Raw genomic sequence first — 20,103 nt, forward strand, 5'->3', positions numbered from 1 at the left:
GAGTCAGAGAATCCCGGGATGGTTTGGGTTGAGACAGACCTGAACGCTCATCCCATGGTTGCTCCAAGCCCCAGTGTCCAGCTGGCCTTGGGCACTGCCATGGATCCATGGCAGCCACAGCTGCTCTGGGCACCCAGTGCCAGGGCCTGCCCACCCTCACAGGGAACGATTCCTTCCTTTCCCTGACAGCCAGAATAAAAGCTGACAACAGCAAGGCTCAAGACACCCCAACACTTCCAAGGAAAGGTGGGCAGGAAGGAGCACAAAGCAATGTGGACCGTGGTCCCTGATAAACGAGGATTTTCCCCTGAACGCCCCCAGTGCCATCGGCGCGCAGTTTCCGAGGGTGCCATCAGGGAGCTCATGGCCATTCCCCCCCGTTTGTCAGGCCCTGCTCGCCCCGGGCCTGTCCTTACCCTGCTGTACGAGTCCTGGGCTTTTCCAAACCTCTCCTCGCTCAGGACGTGCTCGGAACACGAGGTCTCCACGTCCTCGCTCTCGGGGGACTCGGCGGGGGACTCGGCCTCCCTGAGCTCCATGTCGCCCGGGCTGCCCTCCTCCAGCACCACGGCGGACTCTAGGGAGACACGGGCACGGCAGCTGAGGAGGGGGACACGGGGACGGGCCCCCATCTCTCCTCTCCTCTCAAGTACCAGCCTTTTCCCTACGGGATCTCAATGGAAGGCCATGCCCGGTGAGTGCCCTGGCAGCTCTTGGCACGTCAGACTCGCTCCTGGCTGCCCTTTTTCCAGGGAATAAATCACCTCGCCCTCACAGCCTGCCTTGGGCCAAGGAAGTGCAGCTGTTGTTTCCAATTTGTTGCTGATGGACAACAGGGCACGGGATGAGGAAACGGGACCTTGGACGTGGGTTACCAGGACAGACAGAAACTACAAAGGTGTAGGAAAGTAGGAGATAAAAGCTCACTGGAGACATCAGCTCTCAAAGGGAGCTTTTCTTGTACAGAAATGCAACGCTCCCGTGCCTTGAGGCCTACAGGGAGATAAGAAATTTTCCCAGGAGCCATTTCCTTGAAGTTTGGCAGCTTTCCTAGAACGTCTCAGGAGAAGCAGAACAATTCAGCCCTGAACACGTGGAAGGACGAGAGCAGGGGCGACAGGGGCACCGGTGGCATCTGCTCAGACACACAGGGAGTGGAACCACACTGACAAAAAATCTCCGTGGAAGCCCTGCCTACGTGGAGGATTTAACCTTGGATCTGCTCCAGGCACTGACCACAGGGATGAGTCTGACCAAAGGCTCCTCCTGGCCTTGCTTTTTGTCCTGAGGAAAAGGCTGGAGAACAGGAGGCTTCCCATTATGCACACAAGGGACTGGAAGACCAATCTGAAAGGCCAAGATTTGTTTTCCAAAATAATAACAATAAAAGTAATAAAACCAAAAATTAGCACACACAAAAAATATAAAGAAAATCAGCAAAATTAAAAAAAATATACAAAGAAAAAAAATCACTAAAGCAGCTTTTCCTGGATTGATTTCAGCTCGCAGGACCAAAGTTATTTCAAAGAAGCAATTAAGAGTTAGCATTGCACACACAAACCTTCTAAAAATACAAAACAAACCAAAAGGAACCAAAACAACGTGCTGATCTGGTTAGCTGTCCAAGCCAGAACACACCTGCAGATACCCAGTGCTGCCAAGCTCCCCTCCTACACCACTGCCAAGATCGCTGGTGCTTTGAAACAACCCGAGCACTAATTATTCCTTAGGTGGGAAGAGAATAACAGGAACAGGGGGAAGTACAGAAAAATATTGAACTGCAGCAGCTTTGTGTTGCTTTGAGAGGCCTCTGACAGCAACCAGCAGCAGCTCAGAACACCCCACTGCTGTGCTGGGAGTTTTCCAGTGAAGGAAAGAGGCAGAAAGACATTTGAACCCTCTAATTAAAATCACAAAGCATTGCAGGTTATCAAAGCAATGCAGGTGTTGTGCTCATAAGGTGTGTAATTTGATCTCCACTTCATTTAATTATGAAATAAATTTTACTGAAGTGGAGAAAGATTTTACCTTATTATAGAGCTTCTAAAAGGCAGAATTTAGCAGGTTTTCTGCTGAAACATATTTCTTTTTTTTTATTTAAAAAGCTCTTAACCAGGCTCCATGCTGGCTGAACGTTATCCATATACGAAATATATACATCTTATTAGCTGCTTTTATCTTTCTGTGCCCAATTCTGGCAGATCCCTGTGGGCTGAGCAGCTCCAAGGGGAGCCTGTCCTGCAGCACACGCTGCTCTCCTCACAGCTGGGAGCTTTTCCACTGGGCAGAACACAAAGCCAATTGGAAAATGAAGCTGCAAATGAAGAATTAATTAATCCAGCCACGTTTTGACAGGTCATTTAACACTGGCCTCATGACTCACAAGCCACCCCAGCTAAAAGCAAAGTTGCTTTGAGGAACTGTCTGCACTTGCAAATGTTGGATCTGGCTTGGACTTCTTCATGCTAGTCAAGATCCCATTTGTTGAGAGTGATGAGACTGGGGACAGACAGGAGACATGGAAGGGGAAAATGAGGGATGAGGGATACATTTTCTATGAATCAGAGGTGTTCTTCTATGGCAATACTGTTTGGTTGGTTTTTTCCTTAAAGATATATAAATATACCTGCCCAGGATATGCTCCTGTGCAACTTCCCTTGACAACTGGACTGGTACATGGAAGAGAAAGAGGCCACTGCAAAGGGAAATCAAGTGAGCAGCTACATCAAAAGGAAGGAGAGACTATATGAAAAAAATATAAAAAAATTAAAAAGCACAGAGTTTAAAATGTAACCAAGAGCCTAGTTTAAAACAAACAAATAAATAAATGAAACAAAGGAAAGAACAAGCTGGGATAAGCTCACCAGATGCCAAAGGGATACTTTAAGGGCACAAGGTCTCAACATGAATAAGGAGGAATAAACACATCCAACAGTGCAGGCTCCAACTGCTCCCTTTGCAGAATGCATTTTGTGAGGGTTAGGAACAGAAAATCCCTTCCTGATATCCCAGCACACACAGGAAACCAGACTGAACCTTTCCTGACCTGCACAAGGTCACTTTTAAACCCACTGAAGAGTCTGAAAAATCTGGGTAAAGACACACAGAGGTTTAACCTCTAAAGGGGCAGAACAGGCATGTGACAGTGGGACAGCAAAACTTCTTCCAGTCACTGCCCAGCCAGCTCCAGCAAGTCTGGTTAACAAGGATGGGGACAAAATGACTCCCAGACTGGCACAGGAGTGGCATTCAGGTGGCATGGGTTCAGCTCTCCACTTAGCTCCATATACCACAAATTTTTAGTCACAAAAGTGTTTATGGAGGATAGTTTTTTTGTTTGTTTGTAAGAGGTGTTAATTTGATTTTGGCTCCAATTTTGTGTTTACACGTTCTAAAATACTACAACACACCCTGCCCCGCTTAAAACAAAGCTGAAAACTGGCATTTTAACCAGATTTCCAGACAATCCATCCCATTTTCCCCAGCAAAGCCTGATCTGCTGGTACCACTGCTCAATTCTGATGGTGCCTGCAGTGCCCAGAGCCTCAGTGTTGGATATCACTGGTAAGAGCTCGAGCAGGGACTGCAGAAAGCTTTAAAAACTGCTGCTGTTGGTCAACACTGATCTCCCAACATTAACAACTTTTTAAGAGGAACTAGCACCACATTAAATAGAGTGAAAATCCTTGGCCACTGTGTTAAAATCAAGCCAGCAAATGAAACTTGAGTGCTTCAACTGCAGGCTGAACAGTCCTCTTCAGAGGTGGGTAAATCCAAGAGGATTTGCATTCTGCTGTAAAAGCCAGAGGCAGCCAACTCCTCCTGGCTGGCAAGGGTTGGGACAGGTCATGCCCCAAGAACCTGCAGCTCCAAGTACCCAACACAGACTCCCAAACTGAAGACAAATGGAAATGGAAACACTGCATGGAAAGATCCATCCACAAGTGGGATGTCCAGATCAGCCCCAAACAAGTGGGAGAGGGAACAAATCCATGACTTTGTTAATTTTCATTTGGGGAACACACCAACCACACGACTCCTCCAAAGCAGCTCCGTTACTCCCCCACGCGCCAGCAGAAGCAAGGAGGAAGGGAATTTTTCACTTCTGGGGACAAGAACTGGCTCCCTTTCTCCCTGCTGCCCCCCCTCACACTCCCAGCTGCTCTGGCAGCCCTGCAGGGACGCAGCAGAGCCCGCAGCTGTCCCGCCCCGCCAGCAGCCCCCACCTGTGTTGGAGCGCTGCAGCAGCGAGGGCTTGGCCGTGCCCGTGGCCAGGCTGGAGGAGGGCACGGACAGGGATTTGTACAGAGCCGTCTCCCGGTGCTCCTTGAAGCGTTCTGCAGCCATCAGGGCGTTGGAGAGCTCCTGCAGGGGCATGTTGTTGATGTCTGAGGAGAAGGGGCTCAGCGGGTTCTCCAGGCTCATCAGCCAGCTCGTGTTGCCTGCACCAGACAGCGGGGGAAGTGGTCAGTACTCCCAGCTCTCCCACAGGATACAGCTCCTTTTGGAAATGCTCACATTGTTTTGGAATTTGCAGGTAAAAAATCCAAACGGAGCAATTTCTGAGTTCTTCAGCAGAATGACTCGATTGATTTGCTACTCCCAGTGCTCTGCACTTCATCCCAAGCTCCTCAAAACCCATCCCAGGTAACTTGCTGCTACAGCAGATTCCCAAAGCCATCCAAAACATCCAGGTGTCCTAATTAACACCAGGTCAGTTATTTTCTCATGAAACAGCTTTCAGTTGAAGCAAACAATTCCTGTTAGTCTCGTGGAACACACTGGTGTTCAAGCATTTTGACCTTGAACAGGTTGCTATTCCTTCCCTAAGAGCAAACACAACTGAGCTGCCCAGACTTGTGGCTGCCCCTGGATCCCTGGAGTGTCCCAGGCCAGGCTGGACAGGGCTGGGAGCAGCCTGGGACAGTGGAAGGTGTCCCTGCCATGGCAGGGGTGGCACTGGGTGGGCTTTGAGGTCCCTTGCAACCCAACCCTTCCCATGGTTCTACAGTTTCAAAAGGCAGTTAGCCATAAACAGATTAATTTACAACTAAATACAGATTTTTCTTGTTTCCCCAGGCTCTGGTCTCTCCCCAGGATCCCACCCCACACAGGTACCCACCTGTGGGCCTGCGCACCAGGATCTCTGCCCAGCCCTGGGTCAGCAGTGGCACATAGGCAGCCAAGTTGGCTTTTTCCTTCTGCAGGGCTGTCTGTGGAGCAGGACTGGCCTTCTCTGGGCGGGCTGCAGCAGCAGGAGGGCCCTGTGTCCCTTGGGAAGTTGAGCCACTGGGAAAATGGGAGGCTGAGCTGTCTAAGGCACCAACACGTAAGGCATGACCACCTGGCAGGACAGACACAATCCAAGGAAGAGACACGCTTAGTTAGCCCAAAAATATCTCAGGAATAAGGCTTTTAACATCTTCTAGCAGCTGCATACACATTATACTGGTTTTATTTCCCTTGCCATTACAATTATTATTGTTACTATTATTTCATTTTAATTATTAAACTTGCTCTTCTCTCAATCCACAAATTTTCTTCCTTTTCCCCTTCCAGCTCTCTCCTCCATCTCCCTGAGGGGGACAAAGTGAGCACACTTGGGTGGAGGCTTAGCTGCCAGCTGGGGTTAAACCATCAAGAGAATTTGATATTCCATGTGTTCTTTATAAACCAGTTTATGTGATCACCAAAGCTCTCCTGCAAAGAGAAGGAAGCAGCAGGAGCCCCACCACACCTAAAGCCAACAGCTCCTGCTACCTGCTCCTCATTAAACACCAGATAGCTCCAGATCTCCAGTTAGCTCAGACACAGGAGGTGCCTAGACCTTCAAGCTGTGGCAGGGGAGCCCAGGAATGGCAGGGAGAGCCCAGGATGGGAACTCACCCGACATGGATCGGACTCTGTTGCGGGAGCTCCTGCAAACCTGCTGCCCAGCCTGGGATTCCAGCTTGGCTGGAGCCTCCTTGGTCTGTCTCACTTGCAAAACAGGGTCTGAGCTGTAGGAAAGGAGATATTGGTGATGTTGAGGGAGGAATCAGCCGTGCTGGACAAATAAAACATTCCTCTTATGCTACAAAGATGTAGGTTTAGGTGACTTTGTCAGGTGGAGATTTCCAGAAATGGGAGCAACACCTACCTTGATTCTGGGGTGCTCTGGAATTCTCCAGAGTCCAGGCCAAGCAGGGACCTTGTCCCTGTTCCAACACTTGTAGTGATGGTCACCAGCTTGTTACCAACCAGCCATGTCTTGGTCCTTCCTCCAGCCAGCAGAAACTCCCCCACGGGAGACCTGGGAACACATTTGGGATGAACACTTCTCAGGAGGCAGAGAACAGAGCTGGTACTATTAACCATGCAGGAGGTGCTGCCTGCTCTCCTGCTTTACACATCATTTGTGCCACGCTCCTTGGCTGCCCACATCCCTGTTACCCATCAGAATGATGGATGAGCTGCTGCAGCACACTGGGATTATCCTGCAAGGACATGGAGCAAAGCCCTGCTCCCACACCTTCAGGGCATCTCCTCCAGACAGGTCCTGGCTGAGGCAAAGATTGCTTCTCTCCAGTGGATCTGACAGAACCATAGAATGGTTTGGATTGGGAGGAACCCTAAAGTCCATCCAGTGCCAGCCCCTACCATGGCAGGGACACCTTCCACCATCCCAGGCTGCTCCAAGCCCCAATCAACTGGCCTGGAACACTTCCAGGGATGGGGCAGCTTCTGGGAAATCCATTCCAGGGTCTCACCACCCTCACAGGAAAAAAATCCTTCCCAGTATCCCACCTATTCCTGCCCTCTAGCAGTGGAAGCCATTCCCAGCGTCCTGTTCCTACACCCCTTGTCCCCAGTCCCTCTCCAGCTCTCCTGGGACCTCATCACAGCCTTCCCATCTCCAGTCTTCCCTCATCTCACCTCCTTTTTAGCCAAGATTTTATCAGTGAGGAAAGGCTTCAGAGCCTGAGGCTGCCAGAATCCCAACATTTTTCCCCCAGTAAGGTGAAACATGAACCTGAATCCCACCCGTGTGTCCCTGGCCCCTGACTGACCTCTTGGGCACAGCAGTGAAGTTGGAGAAGACGTATCGAGCCATCATGTCCAGGCAGGTCTCTGTCAGCTCCAGGTGCAGGTTTTTCAAGTTGTCATCAGCCTGAGCCATGGAGTTTTCATCTGCAGAGCCCAGGCTGGAGCTGGTGATGGACGTTTGGATGCGGCTGGAAGAGAAAGTCCCCGGGTGCCAGATGAGATGGCACCAGGTCCCCGTCCCCACGGGCGGCGGGAGGCAGCCCCTGCTGCGCATGCACGTGCCAGCCAGCACACCCAGGCCTTGGGAAACAGAGCTGGGGATCAGCCTCGTGCTGTGCTTCCCAGGCTGCCGTTGCAGGAAGTGGATTTTGTCTGGAGAGACTCCAGTGCCAGCTGGCCAGGCCAGCGTTCTCTGACATCGGTGGCCCATGGGCAAGTGCACCAAGCAAGGAGGGAGTGGCAGCTTTGAGCTCCTAATCTATGCTGAGGGCAAGCATCCCATGACCAGCACCAGCTTCCCAGGCAGCAGGTTGCCCATGAGCCAGAAACTGGGGCACTCCAGACTTCACTTTAGAATCCTGTGGTTTGCTGTTTTCTCTGTTGCATCTCTTCTGTATACTGGCTTTTTCCCCTCCAAATTCAATAGGTACGGAAAACCTGATTTAACTTGAAATAGGAAAAAACATTGCACTCTGAACAGGAAATTGGCACAAGAATAGAGAAGGTCTGCCTTTAAATCAGCCAAATCAGCAAAGCTGTTTAAAACCGTTTCTGTTCTAGGCTGGACTGCAATATTTTATAAAGACAATTCCTTATGTCATTGTAATACAAACTAAGCTGAGGCACATCTAAAATTGTTATTATGTGGCAACTTCTTTAGCTTCATTAAGGGCAAGTATCTGAACTTTGTGTTGCTACCATTTACATGGAAAGGCAAGAGAAGAAAATCACCTCATGATTAAAGGGGAAATCAGAGAATCCTGGAAGGGTTTGGGTTGGAAGGGACCTCAAAGCCCACCCAGTGCCACCCCTGCCATGGAAGGGACACCTTCCACTGTTGCAGGGTGCCCCAAGCCCTGCCCAGCCTGGCCTTGGGCACTGCCAGGGACCCAGGGGCAGCCACAGCTGCTCTGGGCACCTGTGCCAGGGCCTGCCCACCCTCACAGGGAAGGATTTCTCCCATAACATGAAGTGTCAGAACTATAATTGCAATTCAGTCACTTCAGCCTCTCTCCCCCAAACACCACATAGAGCCAAAAAAAAACCAAAACCAAATCAAGTTCCACTGACAGCAATCCTACAGGTTAAGGCACAAATCTTCAGGTTCAGCAGTTTATCACTCAAGGGAAGTGATCCAGAAATATGTTTTAAACACTGGCATCAATTATTTCATATCTTTCACTGGAGCAGATCAATGCTTGCCATCAAAATCTGTCAGTCAATCAAATCAATCTCTGAAATCAAATCTTGTTTCCCTTAGTTGTGAAAGCAACAATTCATATGGGCTGAGCACACCCCTCACTGCTCTCTGGAAAGACAGAACCAGGTTTTTCATGGCATCATTCTTGAAGACACTTCACCAGCTCCTTCAGAAGAACAAATCCTAAACTGAGGCCAGAACTAGACTGGAAGGAGGGCTCCCCATGACTTTACAGAATTCCAAAGCCTCTCCTGAATCAAATCCCTGCTTGAGAGGCTCAAGTTTTAGTGAGCTGTACCCAGGATTCTCACTTGTGCAGAATGCAACCTTTTTCCTTTTTTTGTGCATGGGTTTTTTTTGTTTGTTTGGGGTTTTTTTTCCTCCTTCACCACCTTTACTTTGGAAACAGAATCTTTGATTGCTAAAGCACCAGAGAACGTGGCAAGGTGACCACAGACACCCAGGGTGTGACGTGGCCTTGGGAAGCCTCGGGATGCTTTCCCAAAACCCTCGCCTGTGGCTGAGGCCGGTTTTTGATGGGATAACCAAGTCATGCAAGCATCCCACATGCAAATCCACCCTGCTTCCACCCACCCTCGCAGCAAAACCTCCAAGGGCCCAGCTGCTCTTGGATTGCCCCCATCCAAAGTGCCTCTACCTGCGGACCACATGTTCAGACACACTGATGCTGCGGGATCGGAAGGCATCAACTGCAGAGGGTTCTTTCAGCTCTTTCACTGGAGGAGAGTTATTCAAGCCTTGCTTTGCATTTTTGGCTAGTCTTAAACTACTATGTGGAGAAGCACCAAGCCCCAAAAGAGGTCACAGAAGGGAGGAAACCATTGTAGGGATGTAGGTTGAAAGGTCACAGTCACAGGGTCAATATTGGGGGATCCCGGAGGGTGATGGAAAATAAAAAAATGCCAAAAAAAAAAAAAAGGGAAACAAAAATTAAAACATACAAACAAGCAGAGCTGAAAGCATTAAAAAGACAAACCACATTTTGAAAACAAGATTTTAAATGTGCTACAAAACAAATGAAATTAGTACAAGTTAAAAGAAAAAAACTGGTTGAAATGAGAGTTGGAATACTGGGCTGTTCAGCAAAGGCAAGGGCACCTGAGGGCTCCCTGGGCACAAATTCCTCAAGGCTGAGGAGTTTTGTGCGCTTCAACCCCCTTTTGTGTTGCCCCAACTCACCATGACTCAACACCTGAGGGCTTCCACAGATCCTAAAATGCTTTACCTGGACTAGGTTGCAGCAGTTTTTAATAAGAGACAGGGACCACGATGCCCATCTCTGTCCCCACTAAGCCTGGCCCAAAGCTGAGCTCTCCCCCAAGTCACAACACACCCAGGACCTCCCAGAGGTGTCCCTTGGCCCAGCCCAAGTCCCTGGAGTCACTGAGCCTCCTGTTCCGGGCCCTGCCACACTGCAGAGCCAACAAACACCCCTGGGGATGCTCCTGTACCACCCCAGCTGCCTCAGCCCAGGCTCCAGGGAACCCCCTGGGCTCTGGGCTGGCACAGAAAGGAAATTACTGCGCACACTGGCAAGTGCCAGGAACACGTGGGAGATGACAGCAATTAAGATCCAAGAGGCACTTTAATTAGTCACTGAGATGCACGCCAGGCTCGGGGCTAATTTGGGGAGAACAGTTGGTCCAGCAGCTCCCATCCCCAGGGATAAAATGCAGGCACTAATTTAACCCTTCTGGCTCTTTCTAAACACAATTTATTTGCCATCCTCATCTCAGTGAGCTCTTACATCTCAGACTGCCACCTGGAGGGATCAGAATTTCTTTGTCCCTCTCTCAGATGACTTTTGGCCACAACTTCTGCAGAAAGCACAGGCTCATGCTCAGGGATCATCCCCTAGACCTATATCAGGACATCCAGCAGCCCTGGGAACTGCTGGGATCGTTATCCCTTGGAACACCCAGCACCTCAGCTATGGCAGGGAAACATTCTTTGGGCTTCAGGACTGAAAACCAAGCCCAGAAGCTTCTCAGGCAAGGAAGCTGGAATCTGCTCCAGGCCTTTCCTCTGTGCCCTGGCCAGAATCCATGCTCAGCCAGGCCCAGAGGCAGTGGCATCCTGCTATTCCAGTGCTTTGGGCACTGCCTGAGTACAGCCACACTCCTCAGCAGAGATTTCTGTGGAAAGTGATCCAGCAAAAGCCTTTAGAGACAGTAGTATTCCAACCTGGTAGAATTTAACAGGTTTTTTAAGGGGAAAAAAGAAAAAAAAAAGATTAGTTGAAATTCTAATTGGAGAGATGAGTGTCAAAAGCCTTCTCTTCCAAGTTTCTAGATGAAAGAGGAGGAGATGGGAGAGATGAAACACAACACAAGGCTTACAGCTGCAGCAGTAGGGCAGGGATGGTGTTTCTGCTTTGCAAGGCTCTGCTGCAGCCTTGCAGGTGAAGTAGAGGCACTTTCCCCAGGGCTCAGATGCCACCATGTGCTCACTGCTCACAACACTGAAGCAAGTTAAGTGAACCAATTTAGGTAATCCCTGCAGGTAAAAGGACGTTGGAGAAACCCTGAATGCCTTCCAAGGAATATCTTCCTCCCCTGGCAAATGTTACTTTGAACGATTGCTGGCAAGAAAGGCTCTGACTTCTGAAGGCTTTGCTTAAAACTGTCATGCTGGCTTCAAAAATTCAAAAAATAAAAAGGGATTGGGGCATCCAGACAGACAGAAAGCAGCTGTGTGCCAGCCAGTGCACTGACCTGGCTGGGAACACCATGGGAAAACACAGTACTGGCTCTCTAATTTATCCAGGTCGTTGATCACAACCATTTCTCTGGCAATCATCTGAAAATGACTCGTTACAGATCGATCATCAAAAGGAGTTCACACAATCCACATGAACATGGGATTCTGTTATCTCTGGTATCACCCTCTTCTCCTACCTCTGCTAACACTGCACTGACACACCCCAACCTGACACAAGTGCTGATTTTCAGAAGGGAACACCAAAAAGGCTGCCAGCCTGGCTGGATCCCAGCCTCTCACCAACCTCATTTGTCTTGGACCTAAAGAGGTTTACTTTGCTTGCTTACTGCACTGCCAGATGGGGATCAGTACACCCGGCCTCCCTCAGGGACACGCAGGGCAGGGCGTGAGCACGAGAGCAGGGAACACCAAACCCTGCTGGGGTGGAAGAGAATTTACCTCTTTGGCCTCTCATTGAGGCTGGTGCTGCGAGCCCTGAAGCTGTCCTTCTCTGGGGTGTCATCGAAGGACAGGAGCACGTTGGAGCGCAGGCCCTGCGTGGGGACAAGAGGTGACAACGTGAACAACGTGCGCCTCAAAATCTGCAACTCAAAGCATGAGAGCTCACAGAGATGCTGATGGGAAAACCAGAATTCTGCTGGCTTCAAACAGAACCTTCAAAGATCTCAGCTCAGTTTTGATCAGTCAGGTCTCCTGAGTGCTGCTGGGCTGAGCAGAGCCATTACCTTGGTGATGTAGGGGACAAAGTCCTTGCGGAAGGGCAGGCGGCAGCGGATGAACCACATGGCGATCACGTGGTGGGCCAGGCAAACGATGTACTGGTTAAACCTGCAGCAGCAGAGACACCCACAGCTCAGTGTGCACTGCTCAGCCTGGCACACTGAGCTGCTCCTTCACCTACTCAAAGTGCAAAGGAAAAATAAAAGCCCTCAAAAATTCTGTTGAAGAAAAACAGGTTTTTGTCCAAGGTGATGATGTCCTAGAATTGTATCATAGAATTACAGAATGGTTTAGGTGGGAAGGGATCTTAGACTTCATCCAGTTCCACCTTCCACTATCCCAGGGTGCTCTAAGTCCTGTCCAGCCTGGCCTCGGACATTTCCAGGGACCCAGGGGCAGCCACAGCTTCTCTGAGCACCCTGTGCCAGGGCCTCCCCACTCACAGGGCAGAAATATCCCATCTTCAGGAGAAGCCTGGTGACACCAGAATGAGCAACATCCTACGAATAACCTTAAACAAAAAACTACAAGGAAAGGCTTTCCAAGCTCTCAGCTTCCCAGATGAGAGAAGCACATTGCTGTGGCCTTACTTGGAGGGGTTTGTGTAGGGCAGGGAGATGGCGAAGACGCTGGCGTACTGCTCTGCCGCGAAGTTCCGGTACAGGTGAGGCAGCCTGGCCAGAGCTGCAAGAGTCCAACAGCAAAACCAGCACAGGTGAGCCCTCAACACAACCCTTCAACACAACTCTTCAGCATCCTAACTCAGTTTAATTTCTAAATTTTTGGTCTTTTCTGAATCATCAGTGACATGGAAGTTAAAATCACGTCATGCAAGGAGAAGAAACCAGCTCATATTTCCATATGGCTGAACGACACAGAGTGTGTTTCTCTCTTCAGAGCAAGAGCTTCATACAGAAAACTTGTAACAAATGAGGTGACCCAACATTTCTAACCTGAGCAAGGACATCACAGAGCATTCCATATGACCAACACCATCAAACCCCCCCCATTCCACACAAAACCCTCAACTACAGAAAGCAAAAAGAAGATCACGACTTACTTGACAGAAATTCCAGCAGAGGGATTGCCATGTTGGCTGTGGCAGAAATGTGGGTGAGTTTGACAATGAGGACAGGCAGTGCCTTGATGATGATGTCAGGCATCTCCACGCTGCAGACTGACAGTGCCACCACGCACTGGTTGGCACAGCGGTAGATGAGCCCGTGCTCCAGGCAGTACACGATCTCCCGCTGGCAGAGCAGGGAAACACTCAGCGCACCAAAAAACACTCCTGGCAGCACTCAACACACCCTGCAAGGTACCCCTGCTGCAAGGTACCCCTGCTGCAAGGCTGTGTGACACAGCTGAGTGCTAACACTGAGCTTCAAATAACGCTGCAGATACCCCAGACCGAACTCGTATCAGGGAACTCCAGTCAAGTATGTAGTTGAGACTTTAAGTTCCCAAATTAACAGAAATTTTGTGTTTATAAGAGTCTTACTGCAGAGGGTAAAGTCATTCAGTGACCTGTGAGGGGGAAGAGGTGAGGAGTGAACCCACAGTTAATCCCACATGGAGTCACCAAAGTATTTTTTCACCAACAGCAAAGGGCAGTGTTACCTTGCACTTCTGTCTCCTAACCAGCTCCCAGGCTAAACCATGCTCTACAGGCTCTGCCCTCCCTGCACCCTCCCATCTCCCCATACCTGCTTGGCTTTGTCCAGGTAGTTGTGGTAAGATATCAGCGCTGTCAGCACGGGGACCACAGCCAGGTGCAAATCCGTGCGGGAAAAGCCTTCGGGGGTCCCATGGAGCCTGTCCGTGGTCTTCTTGTCTGTGAGCTGAATCACACAGCCAGTCAGGGCACCCCTCACTAAAACACCCTCTGAAAGGCAGCAGAAGGCACTGCCCACAGCTCCCCAAGACCTGTATGTACATATATCCACATACATGCATTAAAACACACAATTATTACCTATTCTGTTCCTAGAACAACTCTCACAAAAGAGAGGGTGAGTGAGATTGACAACCAGCCTGCTAATCTTTAAAATATTAGTCTGAAGACCAAAAAAAACCCTCAAAAATCCCCTCCAAGCAATTCCCAAGCAAACCAAGGAGCTGGGGACTGCGCCTCAGTGGCATTACCATGTAGCTCAGTGCAGAGGCCAGCTGGTCTATGTTGCAAGGAGAAGTTAAAAATAGCACTTTATAGCGGAGCGACTCGGGTAATTTGTTGAGAACCAACTTCAGCACCTTCCAGTCTGTCTCCTGCAAAGACAGAAAATGTTAAGGTTGAAAATTTTTGCATGATTTCACTTGAGTTTGAAGATCAATCAAATTGCAGACAATGTGTGATTTCCTAGGCAGATGTAGGTCTTGTCGTAGTTGATACAGAAAAAGAAGTCACAAGTTTCTCCATGTCTGTCACCCAGCTCTAGGTGCAATATTGGCACCACAAACTGGAAGAGAAATTATATTGAGATCTGACAGCCAGAATCCAATTCTCCTAAGCACCAGCACCAATTAACTCTCAGAACAAGCCAAGCCCTAAGCACAGAACTGCGTCCAATGCCACCCTGAGGAACAATTCCTATTTACAGTTTATTGGTGATGAAACATTCACAAATTCTCAAAACTTGCAGTGCGAGAGGTTTTAATTCCAAATGCCCTTTCAGAAGCAGGAAGGCTTCTTGGATCTTGTTTAACAAGCACAGCTTTTGCCCTTGCCTGCTCTGAAGCAGTGCAGTGAAAGCTGTGCTCATTTTCTGAAGAGCTGGACTGCTGCTCCCACTGGCGGCTGTGAAGCTGCACAATCACACCCAGATTTTGAGCAGGAGGAGCAGAAATTGCTTTTCAGGCTTTATTTAAGTACTCTGGGCTGGAATTCAACAGGCAGCTGGCGTCAGGATGGACAGAAGGATGCCAGGAGTGCATAGAAAGATGCCAGGAGGGGACACCAGGATGCCAGGAGGGGACATACCTGCTTCAAACACTGCAGGAGGACCCCAAAGACCATGGAGTAGGGCAGGTGTCCCACCCGGATGGTGGCACCCTGGGAAGGCACACTGGGGCTGCCTGAAGGTGGGGACAGAGTGCCAGGGGGCTTTTTCTCAGAAGCCCTTTTCTCTGCCTCTCTGCAACACAGAAAGGGAGAAAAATACATGTCATTTTTACAGTTTATTCATGTGACCCACAGCACCACCCTGTTTGGGAGCCAGGTTAAAGATTGAACAATATAATCTGCATTTTCAATTTTAAAAAGCACAGGATTGCCCAGCAGACACACTGCAATCAGCCAATTTGATCAGTGAAGGATTTTTATATCTAATTTAGAAAGATACCTTTTGGGGTGTGTTACACAACTTTAAACAAGCTATAAAATTAAAATTAGCCAGATTTGTACAAATCATTGAATCAAATTCAGTGTGCAACTGGTTTGAGGCAAAAAATTGCATATTTTTGGGGGAAACTTTGTGAGCAGGAACTTAAATTGAGATTGAGAGCTCTGCAGGTAAGTGATTTGTAAGAACAGCTCACCAAAGCCTTACTGGTTCAGACAATCCTAGGCTGTAACTACAGACTGGTCTAGGATTTAGAAGATTTAGAAAAACTGCGGATTGTTACTGATGGAACATTAAGCTCAGCACACAATTTCGTTTGGAAACACAATTTAGTGTGGAAAACAGCTTTCTAAAAATTAAAAATAAATTAAGAAGCGTCCAAGGCCAGGTTGGGCGTGGCTTGGAGCACCCTGGGACAGTGGAAGGTGTCCCTGCCCATGGCAAGGGAGGCACTGGATAAGCTCTAGGATCCCTTCTAACCCAAACCACTCTGTCATTCTTTTGCTTAACATAATGAGAAACCTACACAAAATCACAGAGGCAGTAGGGGCTGAACCTCACTGCTCCATCCTTGTTGGAAAGGCCCAGGCGGTGCAGGGAGTCAGCTCGGAGCATCAGCAGGAAATCAAACACCTGCAACAGGGAAGACACTGGAGTCACTCAAACCCCGAGCCACTGCAATACTCTCCCACCCCCACACGATATCTTTCCAGGTGCAGAAGGATTTTTAAGAGATGCCACAGCTTGTCCTGCAGGATGCATCACTGCCGGCGTCACACCGCATTTACACACCCGTGCGAGCCAAGGAACATTTCATTCTACTTCTTGGAGCCCCAGAGCACCCAGTCCCCACCTGCCACCCAGGAACCCCAGAGGACTGTGCAGCTCTGGGAGCACAGGGGCTGCTCCTACCTGCAGCCTGATGCTGCTGGCCACGGGCAGGCTGTAGGAGTGCCAGTAGTGGCGCTGCACGTGCTGGATCAGCATCTCGTACACGCGCGTGGCGTGGCTGGAGGGCAAACTGTACAGCTTGGTCTGCAGGCACAGAAACACAGCCCAGCCCCAGGGCTCTGTCACAGACCTGGGGCTGCACTGCCACTTCCAGCAGAAATGCAGCACAAACTTCATCCTCACTGTTAACATGACCAGGTGGCTCTGGAAGGAACCTCTGCAAAGATCCAGAGCTGCTCCAGGGAACAGCCTGCTCTTCACCACAGCCCGGGACATGCTGCCCGAACACAACAGATCTGTTAAATCTATTCAAGGTTATCAACTCCTCCTTTCTGCTAATTTGTGGCCACATCCTCCCTCCACACAGGAAAATGTGCTCATCTGGGTTGGACAGTGGGAATTAAGAACATACAACACACAGCAAACAGTCCCACAGTGATCAAAATCAAAGGACTGACCTAAACAAGACTTAAATATTAAACAGTTAAACAAAAGTCAGAATATTTAGTATCTAAAAAGCCAAGTCCAGCAGAAGAGTATTATGAAAAATTTGTGTTTAATGCTCTGTAGCATTTACCTGAAGAATTATCAGGAGCCCAAGAACTGCTGTCTTGACATCCTCCAGAGAAGCTGAATACGACAGCAAGTCCCTCTCTTCCAGTTCAGAAGGAGAGGACAGAGAATGTGCAGCCACCTTTGAAAGAGAAAAGCAACACGTGGTTTAAACCTTCAGCACATCCTTTCTGTATTTCCATGCTGGAAGGGCAGGGAAGGCTCAGGAGGTCAGCCCTGCTGGGAAGGCTGCCAGCCCTGGGGGTTTAATTCACCTTCTCGATGATATCCAGCAGGCTGTTGAAGTGGTGAGTGTTGCAGCCTTCAGCCAGGTCCACCAGCAGCTGAGTGGCCAATTTTCGGACCTGATGGTCTTTATCCTCTGGGATGTGAGCCAGCTGGGAGATCACCACCAGGTTTATCAGCTCTTCCTGCAAGAGGACAGACCCTCCTAAGCTGTCAGATGTTCAGCACGTTAGAGAAAGAACTGCAAACAAAAGAACTCAGCTATTCTGCTACCAGGCTTGCTCCTCCACTGCTTCATTCCTTCACCTCCTCTTCCATCCAACAGGTATTTCTGTCTGCCATCCCTCCAGATATTTGTGACTTTTATTGAACTTTTCAGTGCTTTGGCTTTTGTCTGTCCTAGAGATTTGACAGCCCAGGCTCAAACAGACAAGGGACTTCTAGGCCTTGGTTTTTTGAGAGAGAGAGGAAACACCAACTTTGAGAGAGAGAGGAAACACCAACAGCTTCATGTTTTCATAAATCTTGAAGGAATCCAAGGAGCATTTGTGCCCCTTCCTGCCCTCTGACACTTTAGGAGATCCTAAACTGAGATCCACATCATGAGGAGATCAAGATATCCCTGGATATCCCCAACTTCTCTCTCACAGAGTTTCCATCTTGGGCAGCAATTAAACTGTAAGCACCAAGACCAGTCACTCCTCAGTATGTCCAGTCCCCATCCTTTTACAAAGCTTTAAAATCAGCTTTGCACCTCTCACATCAACTCTCAATTCTTCCAAAACAAAATGGACATAGAATTAATGGCCTTAAAACAGGGAAGCCAAGACACAACCAGGTCTGTCCTCAAAACCCAGCAGCTCCCACTGCAAACTGCACATTCCTGCATCCAGCTAAGGACAAATAATGGCACATCCCCCCACAGGCATCCCAAAGAAACAGCTCTGTGTGGCTGATTCAGAGCCCAGGGCTGTGCCTTCCCCACGGGCAGAGGGGACTGAAACCCCCAGGACAAGGTGCCCCACCAAAGGCTTTCCCACCCACCTGAGACCTGACCTGGGCCCCCAGGCAAACACCCACCTCATAGAACTGCCTGTTGATGCTCAGCACAAAGGACAGCACATCCAGAACCTTGATCCTGACAGCACTACGGCTCTCGTTCCTAAAACGGGGAAAGCAAATCCAAAATGAACAAAATAAGAGTTGTTGGTATTCAGGGAATGGGGAAAAGAAAAATAAAACAATAAGAAACTTTTTCAGAGTTGGAACAGTAACTGTGAGCGATCAGCTGAGTGCTCAGTTAATGTCTCTACACCTGAAATCAGATTCAAGAACAACTGGAAATTCAAATCCCAGTTCAGCTTTTAGTCCTTCTGCAGACCTGTAATTGCACTTTCCCATTTCCAATCCAAACTAGGAGGCACATGTCAGAAGAACAAGTGCTCTGATGAGCAAATTTAAAACCAAACACATGGCACTGAGGAAGAGCTGCTCTTTGGCAGCATTTCACAGAGGAGACAGAAGTTTGTTGTTGCTCTGTGTTGATGTTTCAGAGCACAGAATCCCTTAGGGAGCACCAACTCAAAACCAGATAACTGGAATACTGGATATCCATATGCAATCCTAATGCTTAACAGGAAAATCTTGTTTGGTGTCAGAACTACAAAGTGCTGTGGAGTGGAACACAACTGCCTAAGCTAATTGGAATAGTATTGAATGGAATGAAAGAGAAGAAGAAAAAAAGCAGCATAAAGAACTCAGTGGAAAGCTTTTCTTCTGTTAAATAAGTCCTTTCATGTGCTCTGCCCTGGGACTACCACACTTCTCAGCAGTCCCTTACTAACTTAGAACTTCAAAATGTTAGAACTTCAGAAAACAAAATTATCTAGGATGACAAAGTGGCAAGAAACACTTGAAAGTGCTTCCAAGTAAGAAGTGCCCAAAGTTATGATTTCCTACCTGAAGAATCTCTCCATTAGGAGCTGTAGGTTGTGGATCCAGCCATCTTTGGCAGGGTGGATGGACTGAGCTCTGTATGTTATCAGGTTTAACACAGAAGATTCCTTCATGGAAAGACCAAGAAATGTTTTTAGTACATAAGCAAACATAACAAATCCATTCCCCCAACCCCCTCCATGGGAATAAGGCTCATGGAAGTCCTTGCTGGGGTTTTCTGACCATTTCCTATTTTAAGACTCTCAAATTTCAGCTGTAACAGAGCAGACCCAAAAGGAGGACAATAATAAAGCTGTAATTACTGGTCTCTGATCAGCACATCTTTCCACCAGCTCAAAAAACCTCTCTTCAGAGCCATGAAAATCATTCTGGTCACAGAGCTCTTCTACTGTGGTCAAAAGATCATGTACAATGGACTTCAGTTCTTGGCTCTCCAGAACCTGAAAAGAGACAAAACCACTCCTGAAAGAGCTCCACCTTGCCAAAAAGTGCTGATTATAAATACAAACAGAAACTCAGAGAACCACAGCAGTGAGAATTGGGCTCGGCCTTTCTCAGCTCCCTTTTCCCCACAGTGCACAAACAGATCACTTTGCAGAAGGATTTATGGCACAGCCTTGGGACTGAAAGCACCTGCAGGCAGGCCCAGCACCCACCTGCAGCTGCTGCAGCAGCCTCTCCATGATGTCCAGGAGGATATCCCAGGTGACAGCCTGCAGCCCCTTGCCGTATTTCTTGATCAGGCGCGTGATGGACAGAACGATCTCGTAGGACACGACTGCGTTGGGACAGGTCATGGCCTGCAAGCCAAAGCCCTTCAGTCAGTGAGCAGGTGGGGAGCAGAGCCCTCAAAGCCTCTGCACCCAAATGCAACAAGCCTTATTAATTAGGAAATCAGCCTGGAGGCCGGGGACACATCCATCTGGGTCTCTGCACACAGAGCACACAGCACAGAACCACGTTCTCAAAGCAGTTCTGCTCTCCTGCAAGCAGCTGTGGCTCAGATGGCAGGCACAGCCCCATCCTACAGGCAGACAAGGGGATTAAAGCCAGTCATTCCTGCTTGAGGCACTCAGATGAGGAAATTTTGAGAGCTCTGAGGCTGCCCCTGGAGACACCCTCCCTCGCTTTTTGTACCACCCACTGAGG

General features: G+C 48.9%; 1 protein-coding gene across 14 annotated transcripts in view; it reads right to left on the reverse strand.

Annotated features, from left to right (window-relative positions):
- Positions 1-20,103, reverse strand: part of TSC2 (TSC complex subunit 2) — a 32,369-nt gene that overhangs the window by 6,264 nt on the left and 6,002 nt on the right. For 3 of the 14 annotated variants that reach the window (XR_014616561.1, XM_084216770.1, XM_084216775.1), the window contains 23 exons: positions 19,611-19,769; positions 19,257-19,394; positions 18,958-19,061; positions 18,079-18,160; positions 17,028-17,183; positions 16,778-16,894; positions 16,162-16,284; positions 15,776-15,882; positions 14,889-15,042; positions 14,054-14,176; positions 13,615-13,749; positions 12,969-13,158; positions 12,499-12,592; positions 11,914-12,016; positions 11,627-11,721; positions 9,105-9,236; positions 7,050-7,214; positions 6,140-6,292; positions 5,887-5,999; positions 5,123-5,344; positions 4,227-4,442; positions 2,627-2,695; positions 417-577 (listed from right to left, as the gene is read on the reverse strand). Coding sequence is in view for 13 of the 14 variants with exons in the window: in XM_084216770.1 (XP_084072896.1) it covers positions 417-577; positions 2,627-2,695; positions 4,227-4,442; positions 5,123-5,344; positions 5,887-5,999; positions 6,140-6,292; positions 7,050-7,214; positions 9,105-9,236; positions 11,627-11,721; positions 11,914-12,016; positions 12,499-12,592; positions 12,969-13,158; positions 13,615-13,749; positions 14,054-14,176; positions 14,889-15,042; positions 15,776-15,882; positions 16,162-16,284; positions 16,778-16,894; positions 17,028-17,183; positions 18,079-18,160; positions 18,958-19,061; positions 19,257-19,394; positions 19,611-19,769 (3,111 nt within the window). In the remaining variant the exon portion in view is untranslated. The remainder of the gene's footprint in view (positions 1-416; positions 578-2,626; positions 2,696-4,226; positions 4,443-5,122; positions 5,345-5,886; positions 6,000-6,139; positions 6,293-7,049; positions 7,215-9,104; positions 9,237-11,626; positions 11,722-11,913; positions 12,017-12,498; positions 12,593-12,968; positions 13,159-13,614; positions 13,750-14,053; positions 14,177-14,888; positions 15,043-15,775; positions 15,883-16,161; positions 16,285-16,777; positions 16,895-17,027; positions 17,184-18,078; positions 18,161-18,957; positions 19,062-19,256; positions 19,395-19,610; positions 19,770-20,103) is intronic. The other 11 variants (XM_084216778.1, XM_084216777.1, XM_084216776.1 and 8 more) reach the window with 11 other exon arrangements.

Source organism: Fringilla coelebs (assembly GCF_963513975.1).
Source record: "Fringilla coelebs genome assembly, chromosome: 16".
Taxonomy (NCBI): Eukaryota; Metazoa; Chordata; class Aves; order Passeriformes; family Fringillidae; genus Fringilla; species Fringilla coelebs.